Source organism: Brachyistius frenatus, unplaced genomic scaffold, assembly GCF_029030835.1.
Source record: "Brachyistius frenatus isolate BFR_SWC_R1_liver_20210118 unplaced genomic scaffold, ASM2903083v1 Contig_12, whole genome shotgun sequence".
In the NCBI taxonomy this organism is placed as follows: domain Eukaryota; kingdom Metazoa; phylum Chordata; class Actinopteri; family Embiotocidae; genus Brachyistius; species Brachyistius frenatus.
The window spans coordinates 6,908,176-6,934,410 of record NW_027210611.1 but is presented as its reverse complement, the minus strand read 5'-3'; the positions used below and the strand labels follow the sequence as shown (position 1 = coordinate 6,934,410).

The following is a 26,235-nucleotide window of genomic DNA, read 5'->3' as shown; positions in this document are numbered from 1 at the left end:
TAGGTTAGGTTAGGTTAGGTTAGGTTAGGTTAGGTAGTTACTTTATTAATCCCCGAGGGGGAATTTTTTTTTCGCTACAGCAGCATACAGGAAGCAATAAGATAATAATATAATAATAGAAAGCAATAAAATCGCAGTAAAATAGCAGTAAAAAATATAAAATGCACAGTATATACAGTACAGTATATATCTATATATATCTACCTCTGCGTGAGTAAGGGAAACGCACACGTAACTCCATAAAGTGTGCTGTTAAATTGAGGAATAAGTCTGTGACCATGCAATCGGCTCCATTCATCTGGGTTTTTATTCATCTGCACAATATAAATGCATCCACGCAATGGATTTATTGTACTTAAGGCACTTTACAAATGTAAAACACCGCAAGTAAAAATGACAGCGTTTAAAATTGTGTAATTGCCATATGATATAGACGTTTGACAGCATACAGTGCATAGCGTAAAATGAGTAATTAACACTAAACAAGCAATGCTAAAAAAAAAAAATTAAAAAAAATAGCAATTCATATTTCAACAGAAGGGCATATAGTTTCTATCGTATCATGTTTTATCTTAAAGATAATTAACTGTCAATTGTAGCCGGTTTAGTCAACTGGTAGTGCAGCCGGCTCGACCTAGGAGGTGCAACCACATTGTTTGTTTTTGAATTATTAGGAAAAAAAACCATCAGAGTGGGAATAAAATGTACTTTCAGTTTCATTTCAACACTCCTTGATAGTCATTTATTGCTACTTGAAACGTATAACTATCTGGCCTAAACTTTTGGCTGAACTAATGGAGCCAGCCCTCTGAAGCAAATTTTCAAATTAAAAGCCCTCTCCTGTGTCACACATGGTCCTGCCATATTCTAGGTTTTGACCTTGTCCTCTTCTAACAGGGGAGAATATACATGCAAACACTACATTGTAAACAAGCCACTTTATTTACTCCATAACAGTATAAAGAATAGGACAGAAATGTGTGTCGTCAAAATGTATTATTCTTTTTGTGTTATTAGTAGAGATCGTGACATTTCGGCTAAAACCTCTACTTCTCAGAGTTAAAGCCTGACGTTTAGTGCAAAGAGAACCTGATCCAGCTTTGGATAAAGATTATAGTGCACAGAAATGAAGTTGAGCGGAAACATTTGTGAGCTCAGATGCTGTAAAGTTACAAATCCCTGTTGTTGCTGCTGAGCAGCTTGGGGTACGACGTGCCGATGGATCGCCCGTGCCGATAGACAACCAGCTCCAGCATGTACTCGTCCACTTTCACCCTCACAGACGTCGTCTTCTCAGTCGACATGAGGAAGATGATGGTGAAGAGAGCCACTTCGAACTCCGGACTGACACCGATGAAGGAGCCACCGATCGGCTTCACCAAGCCTTTCCAACTGAACTGCAGGTTCAGGACATGGTCGTCCTCGTCAGGCTTTAAAACAAGAAGAAGGAGCTCGTTGAGGTACTTGTACTGTCCAGTGACAGCAGTAATAGTTTTAGTTGAGAGTCGTATAATAAGGTGATGTTGATTTTTTTTTTTTTTTTTCTTACTGTATCTTTGTTGTCTCTTGCTTTGTAGCCTTTATAGTCAACGTGGTCGTGTTTCTCCTGCAGGTAGAACTGCACCCAGTTGTGAAGACCCATGAGCTCCTGGCCAAACTTGGTTTCTCCAACAAACACATGTTCAAATCCAGAGGAATCCTCACTGTAATGAAAATAAAATCATTACACCCAAAGTTAAATCTCAACGCGCGGCCCTCATTTGCATTGTGGGCTTGACAGGAGGACAGAAACCCTGAAGGTGACACAAGTTATAACTCTACTTTATTATTAAATATTAAATACATGCACACACAAAAAAAAAAAAACACCTGCAATTAAAAAAAAAAAAAAAAAGTTTTGTCAGACTCAAAGCAAGAAATTTTGCATCGAAAAAAAAAAAAAAAACAAGAACTGAGCAAAATATTGTTCAGATGTAAATTTGTTGAGTCACTGCATTTATTGGTGTATATATTTTTACACGTATGGTTGATTTATAGAGTCTGAAATTCATCCGCATGCTGGATGTCAGCTGGTCCTGTCGAAGGAAACCAGACCCGAAGCTGTTTACGTTTGAGATGAAGCTCTTTACATATCGCAGCAGCTCCCCCTGCTGTTACAGTGAGACTCACCCTCCACTCCTCTCCCTGTGGTACAGGCGGAACCAGATGTCATACAGCTGTCTCTTGAACTGTGCAGCGTCTGATGGCGACTGCCCCTTCCTGACCAGATACTTGTGAGCACACTGTGATAAAAAAAAACAACAACAACAAAAAAACAACCACGATGAAAAATTAAAAAAACACCTGTTACATGTTAATTTACCGCTGCTATGATACCTGGGCAAACACGTTGAGCTAATACATTTAAATTATTTTGAGATTGTTTTTTTTTTTCAACCAGTAATTCATTTTATTCATTCATTTTATTCCCAATTAACAAACAAGTGTGTGAAATCGAAAGCAAAATCATGATAATAGAAAAAAAAAGTCTGTTCCTTGAAGTTTATCTTTTGTTTAAATATATTTCAATAGAATAAAGTCAAATAATCTAGACTAACTCAGTTAAATTCAATTAAATTCTCCATTCTCAAGCAAAAACCCTTCAGGTTTTTTTTCTTTGTCATGCTGAAAAAAAGCTTCCAGAAAACAACAGTTTATAATTTCTTATATCTGGTTTTCTAAGAAGTCCTCAGAGACCTTCATGACTTTGGTCTCCACGACGGAGTCGATAAAGAGTCTGTTCTCCTGATGCTCCTCTGTAGTGACGGTCTCTGACACACCGGTGGACGCCTCGTAGTTGTCCAGCAAGTTGATGAAATCTGCATGAAAAAGGGGAAACTGTTGAAACGAGGTTTTTGCGGGGGAAAAAAAAAAAAAAAAGGTAAAAAGAAATTAACTGCTCCTTACGAGCATAAGTCTCGATGCTCCTCAGTTTATCTTCATTGACGTATGTGAAGAGCGGCGCCCTGGCCCGGTCTCTGGCATAGTTACTGCCCTGAGCCACATAACCTGCCTTCCCCTGAACAAAACACAACACATCTGCCAGTTGGAATTACACAAGGTAGAAAAACCGACTCAGCGTTAGTTATACTAGCCACTATTTCACAATATTCAACTTGCTAACTGGAATTCACAATTACAAAACAAAAAGTTATGAAAGATTTCAAACAAAAATTCAGATTGATTTGTCGCAGAACGATGAAATTGAGATTTCTGGTCAAACAACACCGACGTTGTGATTGTTTTGCGTCCTGTTTGTGTTCTCTTAGTGGACTCCAGCTGACTAATTGCAGATTTGGTCCAGATGGGGTTTTACGTTTCTGGCATCCATCTGTGGCTGAGTACTGCACGTTGCAGCGAAGCTTTGAAGACGCGCTGGTAGTTCTGACCTGGAGGGAAATAATGTAATCAGTCCCCGGCCTGAGGCGGTTGGTATCCAGGCCCCAGAGTTGGTTCAGCACCTCAGTGAGCTCCTGGTTGGCCTGTTGACTGTAAAACAAGCAAATACAGCGAATTAAGTAGCAATTTAAACACCTCCATATTGACTATGTAGTAGTATACAGAATAAAGTGGCCAAGCAGATGTAAGAACTCTACCTGATGAGCTCTACATTAAAACCCAGATGCTCTTTGGTTCTTTTTTTTAAATTCAGTCTGTACAGCATCTGGAGGCCGTGTGTAGATTATTTTTTTAATCATTTTGTTCTTGCTGCTGGTGTTTTTATTTTGTTTGACTACACAATGGCACTGACAGAACAGTGGGGGAAATCTTCAGCTCTAAATAGTGACCCCCCACCACCACCGTTACGTTACAAACTGCGTGACTCTATGCATGGCTTGTGATATGAGATGAAACTTTCGTATGCAGTTATCTTGTGCCACAAATTTCATCTTAGACAGAAACAAAAAAAGTGTTAAAATGCCATTAAAAGTGTGTCAAAATCAGTATAATGCCACACCCTTGCAGCCCTGGAGACGAGAATAAACATTTGACACAAAGTTGAGTAAGAAGCGTGTGACAGGAAAGAAGCAAACACTAAGACAGAAACTCCCCTGTTCTTAATTTAGCTCGGTGAATATCACAAGGAAGGACAGACTTTTATTGCAGCGGACTCTGAAGTCTGCGATGTCCTGTTTGTTCTGTTGTATAATTCAAACCTGCTAATCGCAACCAGACCGTGCTGCACTCACATCAAAACAACAGCCTGCACACAACATCCACATATCCCCTCTGCAAACCTGTAATCTCCTTCTGAAACCAGAGGATGTTGAGTTGTAGAAAAGAACAACAAAAGCAAAAGTATAAAACAGGAGTTTCTCTAGAAATATGCACCAAGGGAGAATCACGAGAAGCGTCATGTTACAGTGCAGCTGCGTATTTACATCAAACATTAGGTAGGTAGGTAGGTATATACTTTATTAATCCCCGAGGGGACATTTTTTAAATTAATGTCCTAAAAAGGGAACAAAGTGTTAAAACTGTCTGAAAGACGCTGAAAAGATTCAACATGCACACACACACACACAAAAAAAAGCATTTAACCGAAACCAAAGAGCTTCTTAACGATTCTGTAATTTCAAACACAACACCTACCTCCTTGCCATGGTCTCGTTCAGTGGAAAGATTACTCTGACTTTTCACATCCTCTCAGAAAAACTATTGTGACATGTGAACAGTTATGTGAGGTGTCAATCATGACGTTTCCAGAGGAACAAGCCAATAGAGAGACAAGAAAAGGACCGCGCCTCTCCCCCATCTGTCATCAGAAGGAGGGGGGGAGGGGGGGTCTCATCCTGATGTTAATGTAATAATCTACAGTGCTTTTTTTAATATTCATAAAAACATTTTTATTACACTAACGTTTGTTCTGAATTTTTTTTAAATCAAAATATATAATAATATATTTAATTGTAATCAGTGAACAATATTTTTTTTGAAATGTTTTATTTCGTGACTGAAGAGAGTCCGAATTGCAACGGAGGAAGTCATTCTGGAAGATGAGAGCAAAAACCAAAAAGAAGAAAAAGGACAGTGGAAAACAGAATGACAAACAATAAATTAAAAATAAAAATGCTTTATTATCCGTGCACAGTTTTTTTTATTTCAACTTTCTCCGCCACATCCGTTTGCTTCTTGTGGTTGCCAGATGTTATGAACTTGTTTGCTCTTTGTCCTGTAAAGAAGACAAAAGACAATAGGGGGGGAAAAAAGGATGGGAAGCAATAAAAGTGTTGTATAATCCATTGACTCTGACGTCTCTAGTTATACAGTCGCATGCGTTTTGGCTTGGTTTCCACATGGAGGTGATAGAGCACAGAAAGCTGATTGTAGTTTTTTTTTTTAAATAAAAAATAACTTGCTACAGTCGTCGTAGCACGAGATTTACGAGTTGTCTATTTTGTTGTTGAGAAAAACACACGCAAAGAGTTTTTCAATTTGGTAGAAACGGTAAAAAAAAACAACAACAAAAATAAAATCATCACAGGAACTTGCGGACATGACTTTATTTTGAAAGCAGAGAAAAAGCACCCTGAAAGAGTGAGAAAAATGACACGACTTTAACGCGTATCTCGTCTTTTATTTTGAAAAGCCTTTCACGACAAAATGGGAGGAAGTAGCTTATGCGCAGGCGCAACAGCTCCACACGTTGTTTTGGACTTGGAAGTGTCTTTTTTTTTTTTTTATATATATATATATAGCTAAAGTAGTTCGTAGTGTCACGTCTAAGTAGGTTTATTACATCGTTTACGTCAGTGTTTCTCATGTAGGTCTCCGTTTGGAGTGTTTAGCAGCTGTTTCTCAAACAAGGCGCCAAAAGTTGCAGGAAAAAAAAAAAAGCAGCAATTTAAAGGACGCTGGTTAGCCGAGTAGCTTAGCCTCCTGTAGTTGCAAGTGGCAGCATGGCAGCTGTGTTGGAGCTGATAGCTGGCAGCTACGAGCAGATCACGGTTGGTTACCGAGTGAAAACTGGTGAAGAGGTAAGTTGAAGTGGGTTTTTTTTGTTGTTTTTTTTAAATGTGGTTGGCCGAGACTGGTCTGCGTCCTGTCACTGGGATTGATGGGCAGTCAGCAACAAGCTGTGTAATATGACAATGTTACGGTCAAAGGTTGTTGTTGTTGTTGTTGTTGTTGTTGTTGTTGTTGTTGTTGGGTGGGATGATGGGACAGTCATCTTTTTTTTTTTTTTTTACTTTGAGCAAAGGCAGTGAGATTTACAGCATTTTTTTTTTTTTTTTACAAAACAATAGTCTGAAACTACTGAGTGAATGACGTCATAATTCAAAACAAACAATAATACTCAACTAATATAAGCTGATAATCCAATTTATGTCCCCAGAAGTAGAAGTTGTCAGTTTAGCACGTGAGTATTTATACAGATGTCACGCGTAACAAACACTGTTGTTCTCCCTGTTTCAGTGTTGACGCTGTTACAACGTTGAATTTGTTTGTTTTTTTGTTTGTTGTTTTCTTGTCTTGCAGAAGTGGACGGCCACAGCGAACTTCACACATCACGCTCACACGGCTTCGGTGTCCGCTGTGGCCGCCAGCGAGAGGTTTGTCGCCACGGGCAGCAGAGATGAAACCATCCAGCTGTACGACTTGAAGAAGGGAATCGAGCACGGAGCTCTGCTGCATCATGACGGTGAGGATGATCACTTTGTGTGGTGCCATTTTATTTATTTATTTATTTTTACTGACTTTTTATATTGTTTTATGTAATTTTATTTCGAGGCAGTCGTAGCCTCTATTGGCCTTTCAGCGTTATTCGTACATAAACTTGTGCCACAGACATTTTTTCTGTGAAGTGTTCATCCACTTTGCGGTCAGTATTACTTTATAGAAGGTCACATAAGAAATTGTGTAGGAAGTTAGTTTCAGCAGAGATTAAACAAGCATGCTGATGCATTACATTGTTTTTGAGTAATATAATACTTTAAAAAAAAAATGTTTAATTAACGACCCCAACGCTTGTAAAGACAATAAAGGCTGCAGCTTGTATTCTGTATCCTTAACTCAAACGTCCTTTTCCTACACAGGCTCCATCACTTGCCTTGAGTTTTACGGGACGTCCCACTTGCTGAGCGGAGGAGAGGACGGACTGCTGTGTGTGTGGAGCACGAAGAAGTGGGAGTGTCTGAAATCCTTTAAAGCTCACAAGTAAGCCCACAGAGAGACCCGGCAGACGCTCCGGGGGCCGACGACGACGACTTTGTTTATCTTTGTTGTTGTCGTCGTAAATGTTGCCGAATGTGACATCTCGAGTTGATTCATCCTCTCGTTTTGTTGTTGTTGTTGTTTTTTTTACTTCTTCAGAGGCCAAGTCACGTCGCTGTCCGTCCATCCTTCTGGCAAACTCGCGCTTTCAGTCGGGACAGATAAGACTCTCAGGTAAAATCCGCAGCTGTTTTTCGGGCAGATGATTAATCAAACAGGGATTTATAATAATGACTGTCGTGTCTTTTTGTCCTTTCAGAACGTGGAATCTCATTAATGGAAGATCAGCCTTTATCAAAAACATAAAACAGAGTAAGTTTTGACTTTAGATATATAGAAACGGATGTTTTTTTTTTTTTTGTTTTTTTTTAAAGTGTGCATGAGATGAACTTGTTTTGTTTTTCCTCGTCCAACAGATGGACACATTGTCAGGTGGTCTCCAGATGGGGATAAATATGTGGTCGTGGTGGATGACAGAGTGGACGTCTACGACCTGGAGACGGCCACGGTGACGGCAACGACCACAAACCCCAAGAGGATCTCATCCGTTAAGTTCTTAAACGTGAGTTTTCTGACGGATTCATTGACATTTGTGTGTGATATGGAGACTGATGCCGATGGAGAGGATTGGCATCTTGTCGTAAAACAAATAAAATAACACCGGTTATGCCAGTAAAGCACCCGTGAGGTTTTGAACGGCGGTCGTCTTCGTCTTCCAGAACTCGATCCTGGCCGTCGCAGGAGACGATGAAAGCGTCCGGCTACGTGATGTGGAGAAATCGAAGTGGGTGTGTGAGTTCAAGGCTCACGAAACCAGGTAGATTCAAACGCTCGTACACGTCTTAATGCCATTATTCTCATTTAGCTTCTTTAGTGTGATGACGAGAGGAGAAACGGCACTTATCTTTGTAAAGTATTTTCACATCCTTTCGTGGTTTCAGAGTGAAAGCAGTTGATAGTTTGATGATGGAGGATTACTGCGTGGTGGTGACGGCCTCCAACGACGGATTCATCAAAATGTGGAAAATCCATCTCAAAGAGGTACGTCGCAATTTACATGTTGTCTCTTCATGGTAATTATAAACACATTTACATTTAGAGTCAATGGTTAGTTTTTAAACCACATTTCTTTTTTGGGGGATTTACTACGACTTTCTTACAATAATAGAATCTTTCATCGAATAACTTGAAAAGTGAAAATGTCACGTAGTAAAACCAACGATTTACAAGATTTGAGTTGGAATCGGGGAATAAATAATATTAATGGTTTTGCTCTGCCGAGCGGCTGCTGATCTATTAATGTACGTCTGCTGTCCACCAGGAGCTGGAGCCTCCCACTCTCCTCGGGGAAGTGAACACAACAGCCAGGCTGACGTGCCTCGCTGTGTGGAAACCTTCATCAGTGCAGCAGATCCCGAAACAACCGTCATCTGAGGCGACAACATCTGCAGGTGGAGTCACTGACTTTAATTTCACTTCATCGTTTTGTAGTCTGACTCACCGGATGTGGATTGTTGGTGTAAACCTGCAACTGGCCGACTGTCTCAGACGACGTCGTCCGCCCCTTTCTGCCATCTGTTTTATAATGTTTTCTAAAATCCCTGCTGGAACGAGAAACAAAAACCTCCCAGCTAACGACCTGAAAATGGCGAGGTTGCAAAAAAACATCCTTCTTGGTCTTTTGCGACACTGTTTTGAAAGGGCCGTCTGAGATGATTGCGATTGGTTTAAAGAAATACGAACAAGCCAGAGCCCTGTAGCAACGAGTGATGTATTGGCACAGCCAGCTCGTTCTCGTCATTGTGTTAACGCAATAGATACCAGTAATAGGTGTTTTTATGTTGACATGCAAGTTTGAGAATGAACTTCCTGCAGAAAAGATTTTAACTTGCAGCAATGAAGCATGAAGTTGCAATTAGCCCAAAAATGTTTTTTTTTTTTTTTGGGAAACTGTCTTTAACGTCAAGCTCTAAATGAGCATGTTCAACTTTGCAAGATCGCACTGTTTCTACGTCTTGTTTAATCATCTCGTCGTTCTGCTTCTGTCCACAGTACTCGCTCTGGAACTTTCAAAAACGAAGAGAGTCCGAATTGCAACGGAGGAAGTCATTCTGGAAGATGAGAGCAAACCCAAAAAGAAGAAAAAGGACAGTGGAAAACAGAATGACAAACAATAATAATAAAAAAAAATGCTTTATTATCCGTGCACAGTTTTATAATCTCAACTTTCTCCGCCACATCCGTTTGCTTCTTGTGGTTGCCAGATGTTATGAACTTGTTTGCTCTTTGTCCTGTAAAGAAGACAAAGGACAATAGGGGGGGAAAAAAAGATGGGAAGCAATAAAAGTGTTGTATAATCCATTGACTCTGACGTCTCTAGTTATAAGTCGCATGCGTTTTGGCTTGGTTTCCACATGGAGGTGATAGAGCACAGAAAGCTGATTGTAGTTTTAAAAAAAATAAACTTGCTACAGTCGTTGTAGCACGAGATTTACGAGTTGTCTATTTTGTTTACACACGTAAAGAGTTTTTTTTAAATTTATTAGAAAGGGCATAAAAAAAAAAAAAAATTATCACAGGAACTTGCGGGCATGATTTTATTTTGAAAGCAGATATCTTGACACCGGAAGTGAAATATATCAGGTCACTGGAGTTACGAAGAAACCAACAAGTGTGAATTTAAATCATCAGTCCGCATTTCAGACTTTAACGTGTTTTAAGGTACAGGCATCTTTACCGCACATTGTTTTTGTTAGTTAATACTAAACACGTCTGTCGTGCGTCTTCGTCGCCGTTTTATAACTTTGAACTTTTGGCTTGTTTTGGTGCAAACGTTTTAAATTGAATTGAACTTTTCCGGGGTCATTTCCGCAGGTTGTTTTGCGGTCATGGCTGTCGTCGACTGGTTGGGTTTCAGTTATGCAGCTCTGGTGGCAGCAGGAGGAGTCGTAGGATTTGCTAAAGCAGGTAGGCGACACGGACTCTTGACACCTGGTTCTTCTCCAGCAGCCGCAGCAGAGTTTACATGTGTGCAAGTCTGTTGAAATTCTCCCAGAATGCTCTGCGTTGAGTGTTCACTATATGTTATTATTTTTTTTTTTTTATGGCAAGAGTTCATTTTTTTTTATATAAATAATGTGAAAACGGAGAGCTTTCAGTCCAGTAGCTGCCCACCGCGACTACTACAAAGCACCTCCAGAAACCAAGGGACAACACCTGCCTTTATAACTAAAAAAAAACAAAATCAACATTTTAACCTGCATGCAGGCAAGATTCATCGCATCATAATGTATAGTGTAATCCTGAGTGCAAAGCCACGTGCGTTTTTACCCTTAAAAAAAAAGCCTTTCGGGATGAAAGACTTAAAAAGTGATGAAGGCAAACATCTGACTACCTGCGTTTTCCTCCGCAGGCAGTTTCCCCTCTCTGGCTGCAGGACTCCTGTTCGGCCTGCTGGCTGGAGTCGGTGCTTATCTGGCATCTGGCAATCCCAGGAACGCCTGGCTTTCACTGGGTGAGCCGAGTTTTTAAGTGTGTTGAACTGTTGTCGGTGCAAGTGCATCTTTCACAAACTCGCATCGACCAACGACTTTTTCCTCTTCTCGACGCAGCCACCGCAGGAACTCTGGCGGTAGTGATGGCACTGAGATTTCTCAGCTCCTGGAAGTTCATGCCAGCTGGTTTGATGACTTTAGTGAGGTAAATGCAGGACTTTGTGCAAATTTAACCCCCCCTCTGTTTTCTGACATAATAGTTTATAATAATGAGCATCACGTAGACCTTAGATTGATGCTTTAAAAAAAAAAAAAACTATTCTTATCTCTTTTCAGTTGCATTATGGTGGTGAAGAGCATCATTGGAATGGTAAACACGAGTCCACATAAATCTTGAAGAAAGTTAAATACACTGTTTTAATGTGTCTGTAAATACCCTGAACAACTTCGACCATTCCTTGCAATTCAGATTTTGTCTTATGTAAAAATTAAAAAAAAAAAAAAAGTAATATTAAATATGATTTTAAAGGAAAAAGTCCTCAGACAACAAATCAGATATTAAGTCCTGTATCCTTAAGAACACACAGCAATCACTGTACTGTACAATTAAATGATTTCTATTGTTTGCTATTCAAAGAGTAGGATTATCTCTGCTCTGTATTAAGTGCTTTTTCTACTTAAATCAGAAAACTGTCTTTTTGTACCTTTTTGCTGCTATGAAAACAAACAAAAAAACACTTAAATTAAAAAATAACTACTTTATTTTATTTTATTTTGGAATGCCCCAAATAAATACTGATGGTAAAAGTCATGACCCACATGCATAATACTAAACGATGTTTAATTGTATGGCAAATGTAACAACAGACTCGTAGGAAATACTGCTGCACACAGTTTTCAGCATTAAACACTTTTCCTGCCAAAGTGCACCGGGAACTTCTTCCCACAAGTCGCTGGTGGAGCCGGACCGCTGTGCTACCAGTTCCCTCCGTACTTGGCGGTCCAGTCGACCCGTCCGTGAATTGGCTGGAGCTTTGTGCCCCTGGAGAAGGCGGGCTTCCCTGTAGATCCAGTGATCGGAGGATTCAGAGATCTGTTCCTCCTTCCTTCAAACTCTGAAATCAACACGACACACACGGAAACATGTTAAAAAAAACAACAAAAAAAACCTGACATTAAGCTGCATTATTATTATTTTTTTTTACTGTGCCGAGCGTGTTTTTACCTTCATTTGAGGGCGGTGCCTTGTTTAAGAAGGTGTTGTTTTTGGATGGTTTGGTTTTAGGGTCACCTCTCGGATCAGCAGAAGACGACAGATCAACTGAAAGATTCAGAAAAAGAAAGAGGGTACAAAGTCAGGTTGAACGACACACCAGAGAGATTCCTTTAAAGTCCCTGTTGGTGACAATCCTCTCACGAGTGCCTTCTAACACCAGGGGGCGCTACGCTAAAGTTTAGTGGAAGAGAAAATGAAAGAACCACTTGTGTCCGAGAAGCTGAAGAAGGTCTTGAGTGCTGACTCACCAGCAGAGGGTGGACCTCCTATGGGTGCCAGTGTAACCCTCTGCCGGGCTGCCGCTGTTTCCGTCCTCTGGAACGGTGATGAGAACGTCCTGGTGTTGCTCGTAAAGTCTGAAAAAGGAGAATAAAGTGCATCGCGGGTTATGAACGATCTGCTTAAAACTGTAAAAAAAACAACAACAACAAAAAAGCCACTAAAAGCTGTCCACTGATGTCACGTAATTAACTTTTCAAACACCTGATCCTACATGTGAGGTACCTTTGCAAAGATCGAGATCCTCTGAGGTTTTTTCTTTTAGAGGCTCCTTAGCTGCTAGTTTGGGAAGACTAACATCTACAACCACGTCACAACAGAGAAACACAAAAAGAGGAGCGAGTGAAGCAGGAAAACTTCGCTTAAAAATACTGCAAACAAAAGTCTTGTTTGAACCTTTTGTATAATGCAGTTTGTTATAGCTACTATAAACAGTAGATAGATATTCTAGCAGTGATAAACAGTCAATCATAATGCTGAACTTGTACAAAATTTGTAAACAAATTTGTAGAAATCTACAGCTTGGAGCTCAAAGTGTCAGATTAGGTCGCTTTGCTGCATCGGATCAGATCAGATGTGAATATTTACCCCCAAAAAGCGGCAAACATTTGATAAAACTACTGTTTGGGCGACGACTTTTAAATTGACACGCAGTTCAGAGGAGGACGGGCAGAGAAATGTCACATGCATAGTGTTGTTTTTTTAATCTACAACTTGTAATGGTTACAAGTTTTGAACACGTATCCTTGAAAATTTTTTTTTCCTCACCTTTTCCAAGGGGAAAGTCCAGACCCTGTCCTGCGGTTAAACCCGAGCCGCCCCACGCTTTTTTGCCGGACGCCTGGCTCCCTGCTGAGCAGCTGCTTTTTGGATTCATGCCTGGAAGAAGACAAACAGGTTTGGTTTGGAGACCGGTTGATGAATCCTGAATGAGTTAAACTGAAAGTAAAATAAGTCAAGTTGAGCTGACTTGTAATGCCAGAGAAAGCGTTTTCTAGATCCAGATCCATGACTTGTTCTCACCAGGCAAATATCTGGACTGGAGGAGGTAGTGCTGCTTGGCGGAGAGGGTGCTGCCGTCCGTTCTGTTCGGGTCGGTTTGGCTCAGCGGCTTCGCTCCTGCGTTGCTCTTTGACTCCGGAAATCTACATGAAAATTCACGATTGTATTTATTTCCAAGACTCCGTTGAAAAGGAGGTTTGAACTTGAAAGTGACGTTCTCTGACCGGGAGCCGGGTGCCTCCTGTTTGCTGTTCTTCAGGGAGTTGATCGTAGGTTTTTTGGAGATGGAAACTCCAGCGTCCGCGTCGTCACCGTCGTCCCAGCTGTCCAACAACTTGAAGGACGTCTGGCCCCACCGCCGACGTCCCGTCCGAGACCCAAACGCACCGTTCTCTGCTCCTGTGGCGGCGCCGCGCTGGGATGAATTGATTATTATTATTTTTTTTTTTGTCATTCTTGTGTATGTTGAAAATGAATACGTCGTAGGACGTGAGATGTCTTTCTAAAATAGCAGCCATTCCCTTCCAATTAGTTTTTATGTTTAAAATCAAAGCCACGCAAAACGTGGAGGTACAGTTCTTCAACAGTTCTGTCAAAAATCAAACCTAAAAGTCCCATTTATCCTGGCATGAAAGGGATGGATAGAACTTGATGGTCTTTTTACAGGTTGTACCTGGGGGATACCTACCGCTTGCCAGCTCCCTGGTTGCTTGTGTTTCACCAGGCTGACGTCGGTCAGCGTCCCGGGACACACGGGCAGCTGCGTGCTCGGCTTCGTGTTCTCCTGAGGAAGGCGGATCTGCTGTAGAGGCTGATGGAGAGACGGGACGCGGGTCTCCGGTGCCGTTTCGGTGTTGCCGAGCTCGCAGGAGTCCTCGCCTGTCTTAGCCAGAGGCTTCGGTTCTGTGGCTGCCTCCGACTCCTTCTCCTGCCCCCTGTGCTTTAGAGGGGCACAGAGCGTCTGGCCTACTAGGAAGTAGGGATACCGCAGAGCCTGGGAGACGCAGTCGGGACAAAAACAACGAAAAGCATCAGCAATTATGTCGTTTTAGTTCATGTTCCAGCTCGCGTAAAGCTTGCAACGTGACATAAAACAATGCCATAAGTACAGGAAGAGTCTACAGAAAATACATCATACGATAACTAAAATGAAATTTCAAAATAAAAGTGCGGGAGATGACAGAAACAAGGGAAGGCTTCTTCACATTGTAAAGGACTAAAAAGACAAACTACTAATGCACATTTCTCACGGAGTTGAAGTAAAAATATTTTCGGAATTCTTTTCCTTTTGTTCTTATTTTCAAGAATAAGTAGTAGTTAAGTTTATATTATGGTCTGCATCTGTCTCCGAGCTTGAATTAGTGGTCGTACGCTGCCCCGGCACGTCCAGATGTCAAATTTGGTGTCAAAGGAAAGCTGATTGATTCCCACTTTGGACCACTGATGCTAAAAATGGATGAACTCAAAGTGCTTAAAGGTGCTCGGGATAGAAGATTTCACCGAAGGACTCTGCGTCACCTCAACATCAGCCGGCCGTCTTCACTCTTCTCTGCTGGTTAATTGCAGGCTACCTAACGTAAATGGGTTTTAAAATGTACCTGAGCGGCACTCGGTCTTTTCTCGGGGTCCCACTGCAGCATGTCCTTCATCATGGCGATGGCGTTGTTGCTGGCGTTGGGAATCAGGGACCTGAGGCTGGTGGGGACGCACTTTGGGAAGCGGAAGTTCATCGAGGCGGCCAGGGTGAAGCCCTCGGGCCAGTCCGACTGAGGTGGGGAGAGTCAAAGTTAGTGTTGGTGAGCGAGAACGGCAATGTGATTTCCCGAGAATTGACTTTTCGTTAACGTCTGCCACCTCAGCAGAGGCGCGAGCACGCGACGCGTGTCGCGGCGGCTCCTCACCTTCTTCAGCGTTCCCAGAACACGACAGATCTTGAAGATCTCGTCCACCTCGCTGTTGCCGGGGAACAGCGGTCTGAGCGTGTACAGCTCCGCCATGATGCAGCCCACGGCCCAGATGTCGATGGGAGAGCTGTAAGAGCTGGACTTGAGCAGAACCTCCGGGGCTCGGTACCTGGAGCGACACAACGCGGAGGTACACGGAGATCATTTTGCATAAGGCGATGCAAGTCTACTCTTACTTAAACTCCTCCGTCTGTGAAGTTAATGTTCACATAGTTTTCACTCAGTGATTTTTTTTTTTTTTTTTCTCTGTTTGTCACATCAAAGGTGGACGATCCCAAATTAGATTGGATCATCCGATATCTCATTAACACAAAGGGTAGCAACAAGGCTGTTAGTTAGACTAGAGGATACCAGCAGATTAAACCCCAACAGCTCCAACACTTGATTGTCCTCAGTGTGTCTTCCTCTCCCGTCTCCTGAACAGATTTACCTTTCTGCTGTCAGTATCAATTTAATCCAAACGTTTAAGTCACCGTGCAGCAGATTAACAAACATCCTCCGCAGCTCGTCGCGTAGACGTTTTATTTGACAAGAACTGACGTCAGACCCTCGGATGTTAAAACGGAAGACAATCTCACCATCTCGTGGACACGTAGTCTGTGTACGGTGGTTGCGAGCGGATTTCTCTCGCCAGTCCAAAATCGGCAATCTTAACCAGCTCCGGTCCCATGCACAGCAGGTTCTCCGGTTTCATATCCCGATGGAAGTAGCCTGGACAAAAAAAAAAAAAGAAAGACATTTGAATCAACCCCTGCTGATTATCATACGTGTCAAGATTCACGTTGTTTTTCTACAACAAAAATAGCTTCGCTTCTACTTCTATCACGACCACCAACCAGTGCTCGAAGTGGGCCGGGACTATGAACAGCATGCAGCACCAGCACTAATATAATTTACGTGTACCGTTTTCTTGGCACCGAAACTCTTTTCTGCCCCCTTCATGTCAGATTATCTGCGGGATTCATATCGGGTCTAAAAAAATAATAATAAAAAAAAAAATAACAAAAAAAAAACTTCATTACCCATGGGGCATTGGGGGACGCTCACCTGTTGCCGTCCTCGCGCCTGATTTTTCTCGTCTAAGAAACGTGACGTCAGAATAACGTCAGCTTCGCTGCTGGTAAAGCATATTGATTCCTTCGCATTCACAAAACACTTTCCACGCGAGTCGGTGAACAATCTCGCAAAAAAATGTCTAGCGCCTGCTGAATTTATGTTACGATTTAATACTGAATTCAGAAAACATGTCCGAAATTCCTCCATTTCTTATAAACTCCTGAGAAAACGGCTGAAGTCCCCATCGGTCGCGTGAATACCGGCAATTCTTGTGTATTTTCAAATTAAAAGCCCTCCCGTCTGGAAAACGTGATAGAAAACGCTTTGTCTCCTGGATTAAATAAAATGTACGTAGTGAACACTTGGGTATTCTCCAGTATCTTTTAGTCTCTGCAGACATTTAAAATACTGAATACTTTTTGATGATGGCGGTTTTCCACTTCAAGCACTGCCACCAAGACACGACCCACTGCTGATTGCAAATCACAGGTTTTCAAACACAAAGTCTGTTCAACGGGAAGGTTCAAGCCGAGCCTTTTAAATGAAATGGGAAAGGAAAGGAGACAGACGGGAGGAGTCTCTTACCGTGCTTATGCACAAATGCTAAACCAGATAATATTTGGAACAGAATGTTCCTTATCTCATTTTCAGAAAACATCTTATCTTCCCTGGCAGCCGCAAAGTGGTAAAAGACACAAGAAAAGAAAAAGGGAATAAAATGAAATATAAATTAAAAAAAAAAAAAAACACTACACAAACAATTATGTCTCATTTGAGTGGGAATGACACCAACACCCACAAGCTTTAAAAACAGCGCAGATTTTTAACTCCTGAGAAGCAAAACTTTGCGTAGTTAAGCTTCGGTGACGCTCACACCTCCTGAAGTGAGTCATTTTTAGTTGGAAAAAAACAAAACCATGACGCCTGATGTCTTATCAACCGTGCAGCATGCATATACTCTTCAGGTTTAATGTCTTTGTTTCCTGAATTATTAACGATTTACGTGCTGACAGCTACATAAGCCTGCATTTCATCAGACAGAAAAGACATCAGGTTTTTTTTTTTTTTTTTTTTTACTTTACTGAAAGGCCTCGCTGAAGTCACCTACCATGTTTATGAATAAACGACAGTCCCTGTAATATCTGAAATGTCATGTTTCTGATGACTGACTCAGGGAACAAGTTGTTTCTGTAAAAACGAAGACGGACACATGATGATGACTCAAGCTGACCCAAATAATTCTCACATTCCCACTGGTAATGAAAATAAAATAAAATAATAATAAAAAAAAACACACTGCGGAGTGAAATCACAGAGATAACTAAAAAGGTGACATCTGAATACATTCAAATAAAGGCTGAGAATAATAATGATGATTTTCATGTCTGATATGCTCTTACCTTTCTTTCATGAGCTGATAGAGGTTTTCTTTCATGTACTCAAAGACAAAGTAGAGGTAGTCATTCTCTCTGATGACTTCCTTCAGCTTCACCACATTGGCATGGTTCAGCTTCTTCAGTGACTGATGACACCGAGTATTTAGGGAACACATACATTAGACTCATAAAGCAACAGCTAGATAGATGACCTCAAATGCCCGAAAACAGTGTGATCACATGGCAAAGAGTAGTTTAAGCTGCAGAAATGATTTTTTTTTTTTTTTTATACAACCTGTGGCCAGTTTTTTTTTTAATTTTATTTTTTTATTAAAATACAGCCTCGGGTTATGTTTCATTTCAAGCTTGTACACTCATTTATGGATCAAAGTTGAATTTAGAATTAAAAACGTCAGGAGAACAAATTGAAGCTGATAACTTTCTTGCTGATTATAACACAAAGTCAAGACTAGAGTTAGATCGATGACTAATTCTCATTAATATTGTGTTATTATTTCAAATTGTAACCGTTTAATTGTTTTATTATTATAAAATTGGGGGTTTAATCCAAAGGATTGCTGAAAAATCTAAGGTGAAAACAAAAAAATAACCTTTACATTTTTCAGAACTAAATATAGCACTAATTGCTTCTTTGTAAACACACTTCAACTAAGCTGCTGAACGGACTTGTAGAGATCTCGTCATCGGGATTCTTACCTTCACCTCCTTTAGATTCAAGCATTCATCCCAGGAATAAAACTTCCTTTTCATCCTGTTGGGAGGGAAAAAAAAAAACAAACATGGTTTGCATGATTAAATGTATTAAATGTTGACATTTTGGTCCTAAAGAACAACAAGTCCAAATATCTAGACCAAGTATTGCCACGGTTGTATTAGGATAAGTAACATGAGAATCACATGCTCACTCGTGTGTCATGGAATTATGATTCGGAATAATATAAATAAAATAAATGTATAGGTTTCTAATTAGGACAATTGTGATATTGTTCTGTGTTTTGTAGCCTCACATTGTGTTTTAGGCCTTTACATAAGACCGCTTTTTCACATAAACCTGTTTCTGGGAACTTCAATATAAAAATTGATATCTACTACTCAAATTGAATGGTGATGATGATGAGCCATACTTTGGAAACTGTTGCATCATAGTTGTACCTATAATAGAAGTAACAGCATCCTCAACAACATTTTTATATAGATGTGTTTAAACTCAGTGGTATCAGCTTGCACTGTAACATTTCATGTTACAATGCTTGGTGGAGTCCAGCGAAGCCTCTGGTATTAACTTCTATCCAAACATGGATTATTAAACAAGCTTCATTTTTAAAATACACTTCACAGGAAAGAAAGCACGTTTTGGCAAAACAGCACAGAGAAGTGCACCTGCCGATGTTTCTCATGATCCGAAACCTTTTCTCATTTTCCTTCGGCACATGATGCAAAACAAGGAAGAAACGTTTCACTTAAACGTGACAACATTTATTTCACGCGTGTCAGGGGCTCAGCACGTCGGAGAGCTTCGCAGGCGGCGGCGGCGGCCGCTCGGGGTTTAATCAGCTCAACAACTTCTCTTCTATCTCTATGCTGTCCTTTTCTCTCTATGCTCTCCTCTCACCCCAACCGGTGGAGGCAGGCGGCCGCCCACCCCCCGAGCCTGGTTCTGTTGGAGGTTTTTCTCCCTTAAAGAGGAGTTGTTTTTTTCCCTCCAGCTTATGTGGGAATTGTTGAATTGTTGGGTTTCTCTGTATAACATTGTAACGTCTTGCTGTGAGGACTTCAATGTGTTAAGTGCCATGAAATAACCTTGTGATTTGGCGCTGTGTAAATAAAGCTGAATTGAAATTGAACACGCCGCACGGTTGTTGTGTCGGGGGCTCCAGGCTCACCTCTTTATGGCCACCAGCTCCCCCGTGTCGTTGCTCTTGCCCAGAAGCACGCTGCCGTACGTGCCGTCCCCCAGCTGCTTCAACGTGGTGTAGCGGTTAATCGTCCACACGGAGTCCTTCCTCTCCCTCAGCGGGGAGCCCTGACAGTCCCACACAGTCCAAGAGGTGGTCATTGTTGATCCCTCCGCGGATCAACAACAACAACAAACCCACCTCCTCCTCCTCCTCCTCCTCCCCCCAGCCCCCCCCCCCAGCCCCCCCGCACGCTTCTTTATTTTCCTTCTTTTTTTTTTTTTTACTCTTCTTTCTGCGGACCGCTGATGCGAGGTAGACGTTCACCTGGTGAGGGAGGGAAGAGTGGAAAAAACAAAAAGACAGCGTCTCACCTATCCGGAGCTAAACCTTTACGCCAAGCAGAAGAAAGGGCAGACGGTCCCCTCCCTGCCAGGGAGGAGGGGGGGGGGGAAGTGGATTAAAGTTGTCATGCGATTAAGAAAGTGTGCCAGGAAACAGACTCACAGGAGAAACCTGGAAGACAGATGTAGGTCAAGTTCACTGGAAATAGGACCGCGGGGACACTGTTGTGTTTTTCCGATGGTGGACTACATTTTTCTTGGATTCAAACCTGCCTGTGTTTTGATGTTAAATCATATCTGCAGCTGTCAAAAATAACCAACATAATCAAGTCTCTTTGGTCAAATAGAGGAACCCACTGGGCCCTGCTGAAGGTGAAATGATCAGAGGAGTCAAATTAGTGAAAGCCATTTTTTTTTTTTTTTTATGATGGCAATATTTCATCTTACAGCTAATGTATTTATTTTATTATGAGTATATATAATTATTGGTTTTATTTTGTGATGCTCTTGTGTTTTGTAGTTTTCAGTTTTATCTATTTATTCCAGTTTTATTTTCTAGTGAGATTATTGTTGTTTTTCTCGGTCATTAATCGATCTATTGCTTTGTTATGAATTTGGAAGCTAAAAAATAATAATAAAAAAAAAAAAAGAAGCAAGTGTGAAGGGGGATAAGAAAGTTTCACACAACCTGGCAACCCAAAGTTATTAATCAATTAGAGCACCTTAAAAGTTAATGATAATATATAAACAACTGATACCGACAATTTGAATATTAGAAAGTGTTATCTTTAGCGTTAGTTTATTTATTTATTTATTTCTTTAGTGGATTAACTTGATTGATAAACGGCTAAAACCTAATCTGGTTATAAAATTCCGAGCACGTGACCGGATATTTTGACGTTTTTTTTTTTTTTCGGCTGCTTTTCCTTTAAATTAGATGTTTGATGTTAATTTTATTGCTAAATTGAGCTGGAATCCGCTTTCAGGGTCGGAAAGCTTAATATTTTTTTTTTTAAATGAGCTCGTTAACAGGTGGATCAACATGACCAGAAGGGGAATAAATACACGAGTTTAAGAGCAACATAAACAAAACAACAACAAAAAAAGCCCTGATTTTCAAGCACGCGATCAAACAGACTTTTCTTCTTTTTTTTTTTTCACCACTTTTCACCACTTTGTCTCATATAACAATGAAGTAAAGGACACTTACCACATTAGACAGTTTAGTGCAGAGAAAGTGGTGCTCGCTGTGCAGAGTGATGCTACTAGCCGTTGGGCGGCTCCATGTCTCCTAGGCAACGAGACTTTCAAAATAAAAGGAAATTAAATTTGCAACGTACAGTAGAAACACTAACGCGAAAACTATTGTATATGAAGTGTATAAAATACAGTTATGATAATAGATAATACAAATAAAATATTTTTTTTTTTGAAATGATAATAGAAAGTGTAGGCCTTGATATAAATATAGTATATACATTTTAAATATGAAATAGCCTATAATAGATAATATTAAATCAAACACTGAATACTAGAGAAAACCAGCAGAAGTAAATACTTTTTTTTTCTTGACAAAACAAGTGTATTTAGTAGCTGTTCTGCTACTTTGTCTTGTATGACATGATCTTCATCAGCATTCATCAGCACATGGAGCATGTTGCCCATGTGTTGTTGTTGTTGTTGTTGTTGTTGTTGGACTGTACAGGTAAGAAAACAATCTCACAGCAAAGCCAGATGTTCTGGAGCTTTTAACTGTATTACATACGTTCATTTTCAAGCTCAAGAAGGAACTGTCGGTCTCAACTTTGAATCCAACTGGATGAAAAGTCCTCAAAACTGCTCGAAAAAGGATTCAACATTTACAAAAATCAATCTGCTGATTAAGCATATGAAGTCATACGACTTAACAAAAAACAAGTCTTGTGTTTTTGGGTCCCAAGTTTTACAGCTTTGCATAAGGATTAGTGTAAAAAAAAAAATAGTATATATTCATTTACAAACTATTACGACTAATGATATTTTGTTCATAAAAGTAAAAGAGGTTAGAAGTACATCTTCTATGTCAGTGTATGTGTGCTGCTGTGGGAATAACCTTCCACTGTCCCTGACTCTCACCTCTCTGTAAATGTGTTTAACAAGTGCTCCATCTAGTGGTTTATTTTCACCTCTCCATCTGTTCGTGACTAAAGTCCTCATACCCCAATGGGTCACCAAGTTTTCTGATTCTTATGTCCCAAAGATCCCTGGTTATTAAACATTTTGTCCAAGTGATCCCCAGCTGGAAAACAACTGGAGCACTAACGACTAGGCTCGTTGATTATTCTGTTTGTGATCAACAGAAAATCAATCGGGAGCTGTTTGGAAATTTGATTAATCATTTGGAGTAATTTTTTTAGAAGTTTTCTGATTACAGCTTCTTAAATGTGAATATTTTCTGGCCCCTTTAGTCCTCCATGATAATAAAGTGAATATTCTTTTGTTGAGGACTGTTGGTCAGGACTAAACGAGACATTTTCAGGTGCATCTTCAGCTTCGTGAAACACCGGTCGTCATTTTTATACCATTTTCTAACATTTTAAAGACCAAAGATTAACTTATTAATCATTAAAGTACACAATTGTTAGTTGCAGCCCTAAAAACAACATTATGTGGTTTTAATTCAATTCGGACTCACAACAGAACAGTGTAGGAGATAAAATTACTGCAGGGGAAATCTAAAAAATTTTTTTTTGAAATTGTGGAAGTTTGATTGATTTTGCATTAAACTAGCAGCTAAATTCAAATATTTCCTGTGTGGACACTCCTGAAAGGTGTCAAGCCTCAAATTTGAGGACCAGTGATCCACCAGCCCCACATATATTCCCAGAGACTGTAAGACTGCTTTGATTCTAAAAATGGATCTTTGTGAGAAATTATTAATGACATTTGAAAATGTGGAAAACATCACACAGGTAAAATCAGAAATGTTCTTAAAAGCCAGACACAGATAAATTATATTAAGTTTAGTGTTAGGCCTTAATGGATTTATTTTGTAAAAAAAAAAAAAAACTGCTAGAAGTGAAAATCACATTTTGATTTTCATTATTGTGGGCAGCACACGTCAGTTTAAAGAAACAGGAACTCTATCTGAATAAAGAAACGCTTTGTTGCGTTCCTCTTGAAATAAAGAGCAGGTTCACCGTCTGCGGAGCTGCAGACACTCACTGCTTTAGACATGCAGGCGTGAAATGCGAGGAATGAAAATCATGACCAGCATTCTCGAAATGGCCATACTGTAGTAATATGACGTGCCGTGCATTGCACCTAACAACTGTGCAGCCAAATTGTTGTGTCTGCGCAGCGGATAGCCGCGTTTTTCCTCCGAGGTTGTGCTTTTGGTTACTTACGGTAAGGTGGACCCGCAGTGTCCACTAAAGGATCAGGTGATCCACTATCTACGAAGCGAAGGCTGACTGGGGAAAATGCAAAATGACATATAGCAAATGTCGGAGCATAATTCATTCACGTTTTCGGCTCACATTTGGACCTGAATCGCACCGCCGGAGCTCCAATGTAACGATGGCTCGTTAGGGCTGCTGGCACAACTGCGATTTTTTTTTTGATATTTTAATTTATGAAAAATCACATTCACAGACAAATATTGGTTTCAACATGGGGCTGTGCTACAGTTTGCGTCCCCGGCTCTTCGGGGACCTGAGCGGCTCTATCTCCAACGCTACCTCGGACTCGGACCAGCCTCCGGATGCCGCCGTGCCGACCCGCGCCGGGGGAGCTCGCCAGGAGGACACCGGGGGATGCGGGGAGACTTCGTCGCTACGCGGCGGCGGCGGCGGCGGCGGCGGCCTGGTGCGCCCCGGGGACCCTGCCAGGCTCCCGGCCGGGGAGCACCGCCGTGGAGACACCGGCTCCGACGGTGTGCTCATACAAAACGGAGGCGGTGGCGGTGGAGCAGGCAGCGGTAAAGGGACAGGAAAGGACCGCGGCCGACGCTTACAGCTGCTGCAAAAGACTAGCACCCAAAAGCAGAAAAACTGGGACAAATTGCTGGTGGAGGAGAAGGAGGCCGAGAAGGAGGCGAAGAAAGTCAGTAAGAACATTGACAGGGCGCTGAAGGAGCTCAAACGGGAGTACAAACAGACGCATCGGCTGCTGCTGCTCGGTAGGTCGTGTATCTCTTTGTTATTGTTGGACGAGAAAGGCATTTTTATTTTTAGAAACCAAAACGCACTGGCCTCTCCAGAAATTATGTCACAGCTCTGGCGAGGCCTTTTGCCACATCTGTTGGGTTGGCTGTGAAGACTACCCCCTGCAGCTGTCAATGACAAATGATGAAGATGGACGTGCACACTCAGTGTGCCTGTTGTCCTCTCACTGTTAGGATTAAAAGGAATTTTGAACAGCCAACTAAACATAATGAGTCCTGTCAAAATGGACCAGTAACCCGGACAGACCTCTTAGCTGGGGGCTACTGGGCCATGTTTGTCTAGTAAACTAATATAATACAACATATTAGAGTGGCACATCTGTCCTCAGACCACAGATGAAGAAAAAAAAAAAACCCAAAGAGTTTTGACTAAATACAGTCAACCTTTTTCTTTTGCATTACAATTTCCAACTTTTTGGCCTCGTGTTCGTAGTGTCTGTCCAGCTTTTTGAAGGATAGTGGTTCATTCACAGGTCTTTTTTTTAATTACACATAGTATGGTAGAAAAGAGCCCCATAGTGAAGTAATGCTGTGTAGTGAGTTTAGTAGTCCATACTAAATGTCCAGAGACAACCGGTAAGCACACTTTTGGCTCTCTGTTGTGCATTTATAGTAAATTATTCCCAGGAAATGAATCCATAGTAGAGTAGTGTGTACTGTGACTTGGAGTGTACCATGACATACTGTATATAGGAGACTTTCTGCTGGTGGGCCCTGTTGGAGTACTGCGTGGTATCCTTTGATGTTGTGTGACATTTGTCCAGGCACAACACAAACAAAAATAGCATTTTGATTGAACTGTTGCACATTTACAGTGGAGGGCTTCAATAAATAAATAAGTGTACAGTGCTGTGTAGTATAGTGGTTTATAGTAGCCTGTAGTAGAATATTGTACAGTGCAATATAGAGTATAGTTTAATCGACTAATATACAAAGATGTACTACAAGGAGACCGTTTCACTTTATGGCTATACAGCCATATTTGCCTTTTTTTAAAAAAAAATTTTTTTTTATTACTTTAAGTCGAAGTACAGCACAGTAGAATAAAGTGTTCGTGGCTTGTCGTTAATGGACAGCAGAAGAATAACCTTTTGACTAACTGAGTAATGATTACTTAATGTAGTAGTTTGGAGTGTTGTAAAGCGGCCTGTGGCATACGATCATAATGTTTTATAGTCTAGTGTAAAATACAGTTTCATAGGCTTTACTAAGATGGTTTAGGATCGCTCAGCTTTTTGCTGTTAGGCCATATTTTCGCTGAAAACTAGTACAGTTCAGTAAAGTGAATGAGAGTGCAGGATAGTATTCTACAGTAGAGTATACTTTGGAAGTATAAGTATATGTACTAAATAGAGACAACTTAACTTTTTGCCACTGGCTGAATGCTTTGTTTGTCTTAAATTGATACATGTTTTTTTTTATTGTAGGATAGTAGAGTAGAGGTTTTTTTTTTTTTTTTTGTCCAGGGACAACATGGAAACTATGTTTTTGGGACAGTTGCACATATTTAGTGAATGTTCTCAAACAGCAGTATGTAGTATGGTCTCCCAGAGTGTTTTACAAAGTGTATGATCCTGCAGAGTAAGTTTGCCCATGTGCTTTTACTCCCTCTTGTTCTCGTGGTAAAATGATGAATTGATCCACAGTGATTTTAGTTTTGGTCAACTGTTTGGTTTCGCTACTCTCGTATGCAAAGAACTGATTTCCTTAGTCGCGGTTCTTCAGCTGTGATTAATGATCAATTTTAAGGCATCAATCAGGGGTTTGACAACTTATAATGCGGCATATTACAGAGCAGGTGATCATAATACAAAGACAACATAACTGCTGGACTGATACATGACGAAGTGTCCAAGTTGTTCCCCTCATCGGTTTCATATATATTCAAGGCTTATATTAATTTTCAGGTTTCAAATTCTATCAGCTGACCATCACTGGATCCTGGGATTGATCCTTTATATAATATATGTATACAGCGATTAGACGCTGCAAATATTAGTCGGCAGCATTCCAGTGTAATCCAGTATGATCAGATGGAGGTGTTATGTCAGGCAGGACGTCGTCACAGAT

General features: G+C 40.8%; 5 protein-coding genes across 5 annotated transcripts in view; 3 read left to right on the top strand and 2 right to left on the bottom strand.

Moving 5' to 3' along the window:
• Nucleotides 1-289: 289 nt before the first annotated feature.
• Nucleotides 290-4,698, bottom strand: LOC138617461 (uridylate-specific endoribonuclease C-like). Its single transcript, XM_069692521.1, has 7 exons — nt 4,633-4,698; nt 3,429-3,528; nt 2,947-3,058; nt 2,737-2,858; nt 2,170-2,282; nt 1,550-1,703; nt 290-1,430 (listed from the first exon to the last, which is right to left on the bottom strand). The coding sequence occupies exons 1-7, from the start codon at nt 4,641-4,643 to the stop codon at nt 1,170-1,172; spliced, it is 873 nt and encodes a 290-aa protein (XP_069548622.1). The 5' UTR covers nt 4,644-4,698; the 3' UTR covers nt 290-1,169.
• Nucleotides 4,699-5,672: 974 nt separating this feature from the next.
• Nucleotides 5,673-9,744, top strand: pak1ip1 (PAK1 interacting protein 1). Its single transcript, XM_069692527.1, has 10 exons — nt 5,673-6,017; nt 6,520-6,682; nt 7,077-7,197; nt 7,354-7,428; nt 7,514-7,566; nt 7,671-7,816; nt 7,974-8,071; nt 8,196-8,295; nt 8,576-8,705; nt 9,307-9,744. Exons 1-10 carry the CDS (start codon nt 5,940-5,942, stop codon nt 9,429-9,431), a joined length of 1,089 nt encoding a protein of 362 aa, XP_069548628.1. The 5' UTR covers nt 5,673-5,939; the 3' UTR covers nt 9,432-9,744.
• Nucleotides 9,745-9,897: 153 nt separating this feature from the next.
• On the top strand, nt 9,898-11,579 carry LOC138617465 (transmembrane protein 14C-like). Its single transcript, XM_069692529.1, has 5 exons — nt 9,898-9,975; nt 10,129-10,221; nt 10,667-10,768; nt 10,866-10,953; nt 11,085-11,579. Exons 2-5 carry the CDS (start codon nt 10,143-10,145, stop codon nt 11,143-11,145), a joined length of 330 nt encoding a protein of 109 aa, XP_069548630.1. The 5' UTR covers nt 9,898-9,975; nt 10,129-10,142; the 3' UTR covers nt 11,146-11,579.
• A 110-nt stretch (nt 11,580-11,689) lies between these two features.
• On the bottom strand, nt 11,690-19,788 carry LOC138617467 (serine/threonine-protein kinase MAK-like). The gene is made up of 15 exons (XM_069692531.1): nt 19,606-19,788; nt 18,419-18,473; nt 17,726-17,847; nt 17,434-17,513; nt 15,848-15,980; nt 15,207-15,378; nt 14,904-15,071; nt 13,994-14,299; nt 13,530-13,720; nt 13,327-13,448; nt 13,072-13,182; nt 12,529-12,603; nt 12,273-12,380; nt 11,974-12,069; nt 11,690-11,863 (listed from the first exon to the last, which is right to left on the bottom strand). The coding sequence occupies exons 1-15, from the start codon at nt 19,776-19,778 to the stop codon at nt 11,724-11,726; spliced, it is 2,052 nt and encodes a 683-aa protein (XP_069548632.1). The 5' UTR covers nt 19,779-19,788; the 3' UTR covers nt 11,690-11,723.
• Nucleotides 19,789-23,399: 3,611 nt separating this feature from the next.
• Nucleotides 23,400-26,235, top strand: part of LOC138617457 (guanine nucleotide-binding protein G(olf) subunit alpha) — a 45,131-nt gene continuing 42,295 nt past the window's right edge. Inside the window, exon 1 of the mRNA XM_069692516.1 lies at nt 23,400-24,120. Coding sequence (XP_069548617.1) covers nt 23,613-24,120 — 508 coding nt within the window. The 5' untranslated portion in view covers nt 23,400-23,612. The remainder of the gene's footprint in view (nt 24,121-26,235) is intronic.

Coding starts and splice junctions, on each gene's coding strand:
- LOC138617467 (XM_069692531.1), bottom strand. CDS start 19,778: ATGACCACCTCTTGGACTGTGTGGGACTGTCAGGGCTCCCCGCTGAGG. Junction 17,514..17,725: donor TATCAGCTCATGAAAGAAAG/GTAAGAGCATAT, acceptor TCGTTTTTACAG/AAACAACTTGTTCCCTGAGT. Junction 12,070..12,272: donor AGGAGGTCCACCCTCTGCTG/GTGAGTCAGCAC, acceptor TGAATCTTTCAG/TTGATCTGTCGTCTTCTGCT.
- LOC138617465 (XM_069692529.1), top strand. CDS start 10,143: ATGGCTGTCGTCGACTGGTTGGGTTTCAGTTATGCAGCTCTGGTGGCA. Junction 10,769..10,865: donor GAACGCCTGGCTTTCACTGG/GTGAGCCGAGTT, acceptor TTCTCGACGCAG/CCACCGCAGGAACTCTGGCG. Junction 10,954..11,084: donor GGTTTGATGACTTTAGTGAG/GTAAATGCAGGA, acceptor ATCTCTTTTCAG/TTGCATTATGGTGGTGAAGA.
- LOC138617461 (XM_069692521.1), bottom strand. Junction 2,283..2,736: donor TGGAGACCAAAGTCATGAAG/GTCTCTGAGGAC, acceptor TTTTTATCACAG/TGTGCTCACAAGTATCTGGT. Junction 1,704..2,169: donor CACAGGGAGAGGAGTGGAGG/GTGAGTCTCACT, acceptor TTTTCATTACAG/TGAGGATTCCTCTGGATTTG.
- pak1ip1 (XM_069692527.1), top strand. CDS start 5,940: ATGGCAGCTGTGTTGGAGCTGATAGCTGGCAGCTACGAGCAGATCACG. Junction 7,198..7,353: donor AAATCCTTTAAAGCTCACAA/GTAAGCCCACAG, acceptor TTACTTCTTCAG/AGGCCAAGTCACGTCGCTGT. Junction 7,817..7,973: donor CATCCGTTAAGTTCTTAAAC/GTGAGTTTTCTG, acceptor TTCGTCTTCCAG/AACTCGATCCTGGCCGTCGC.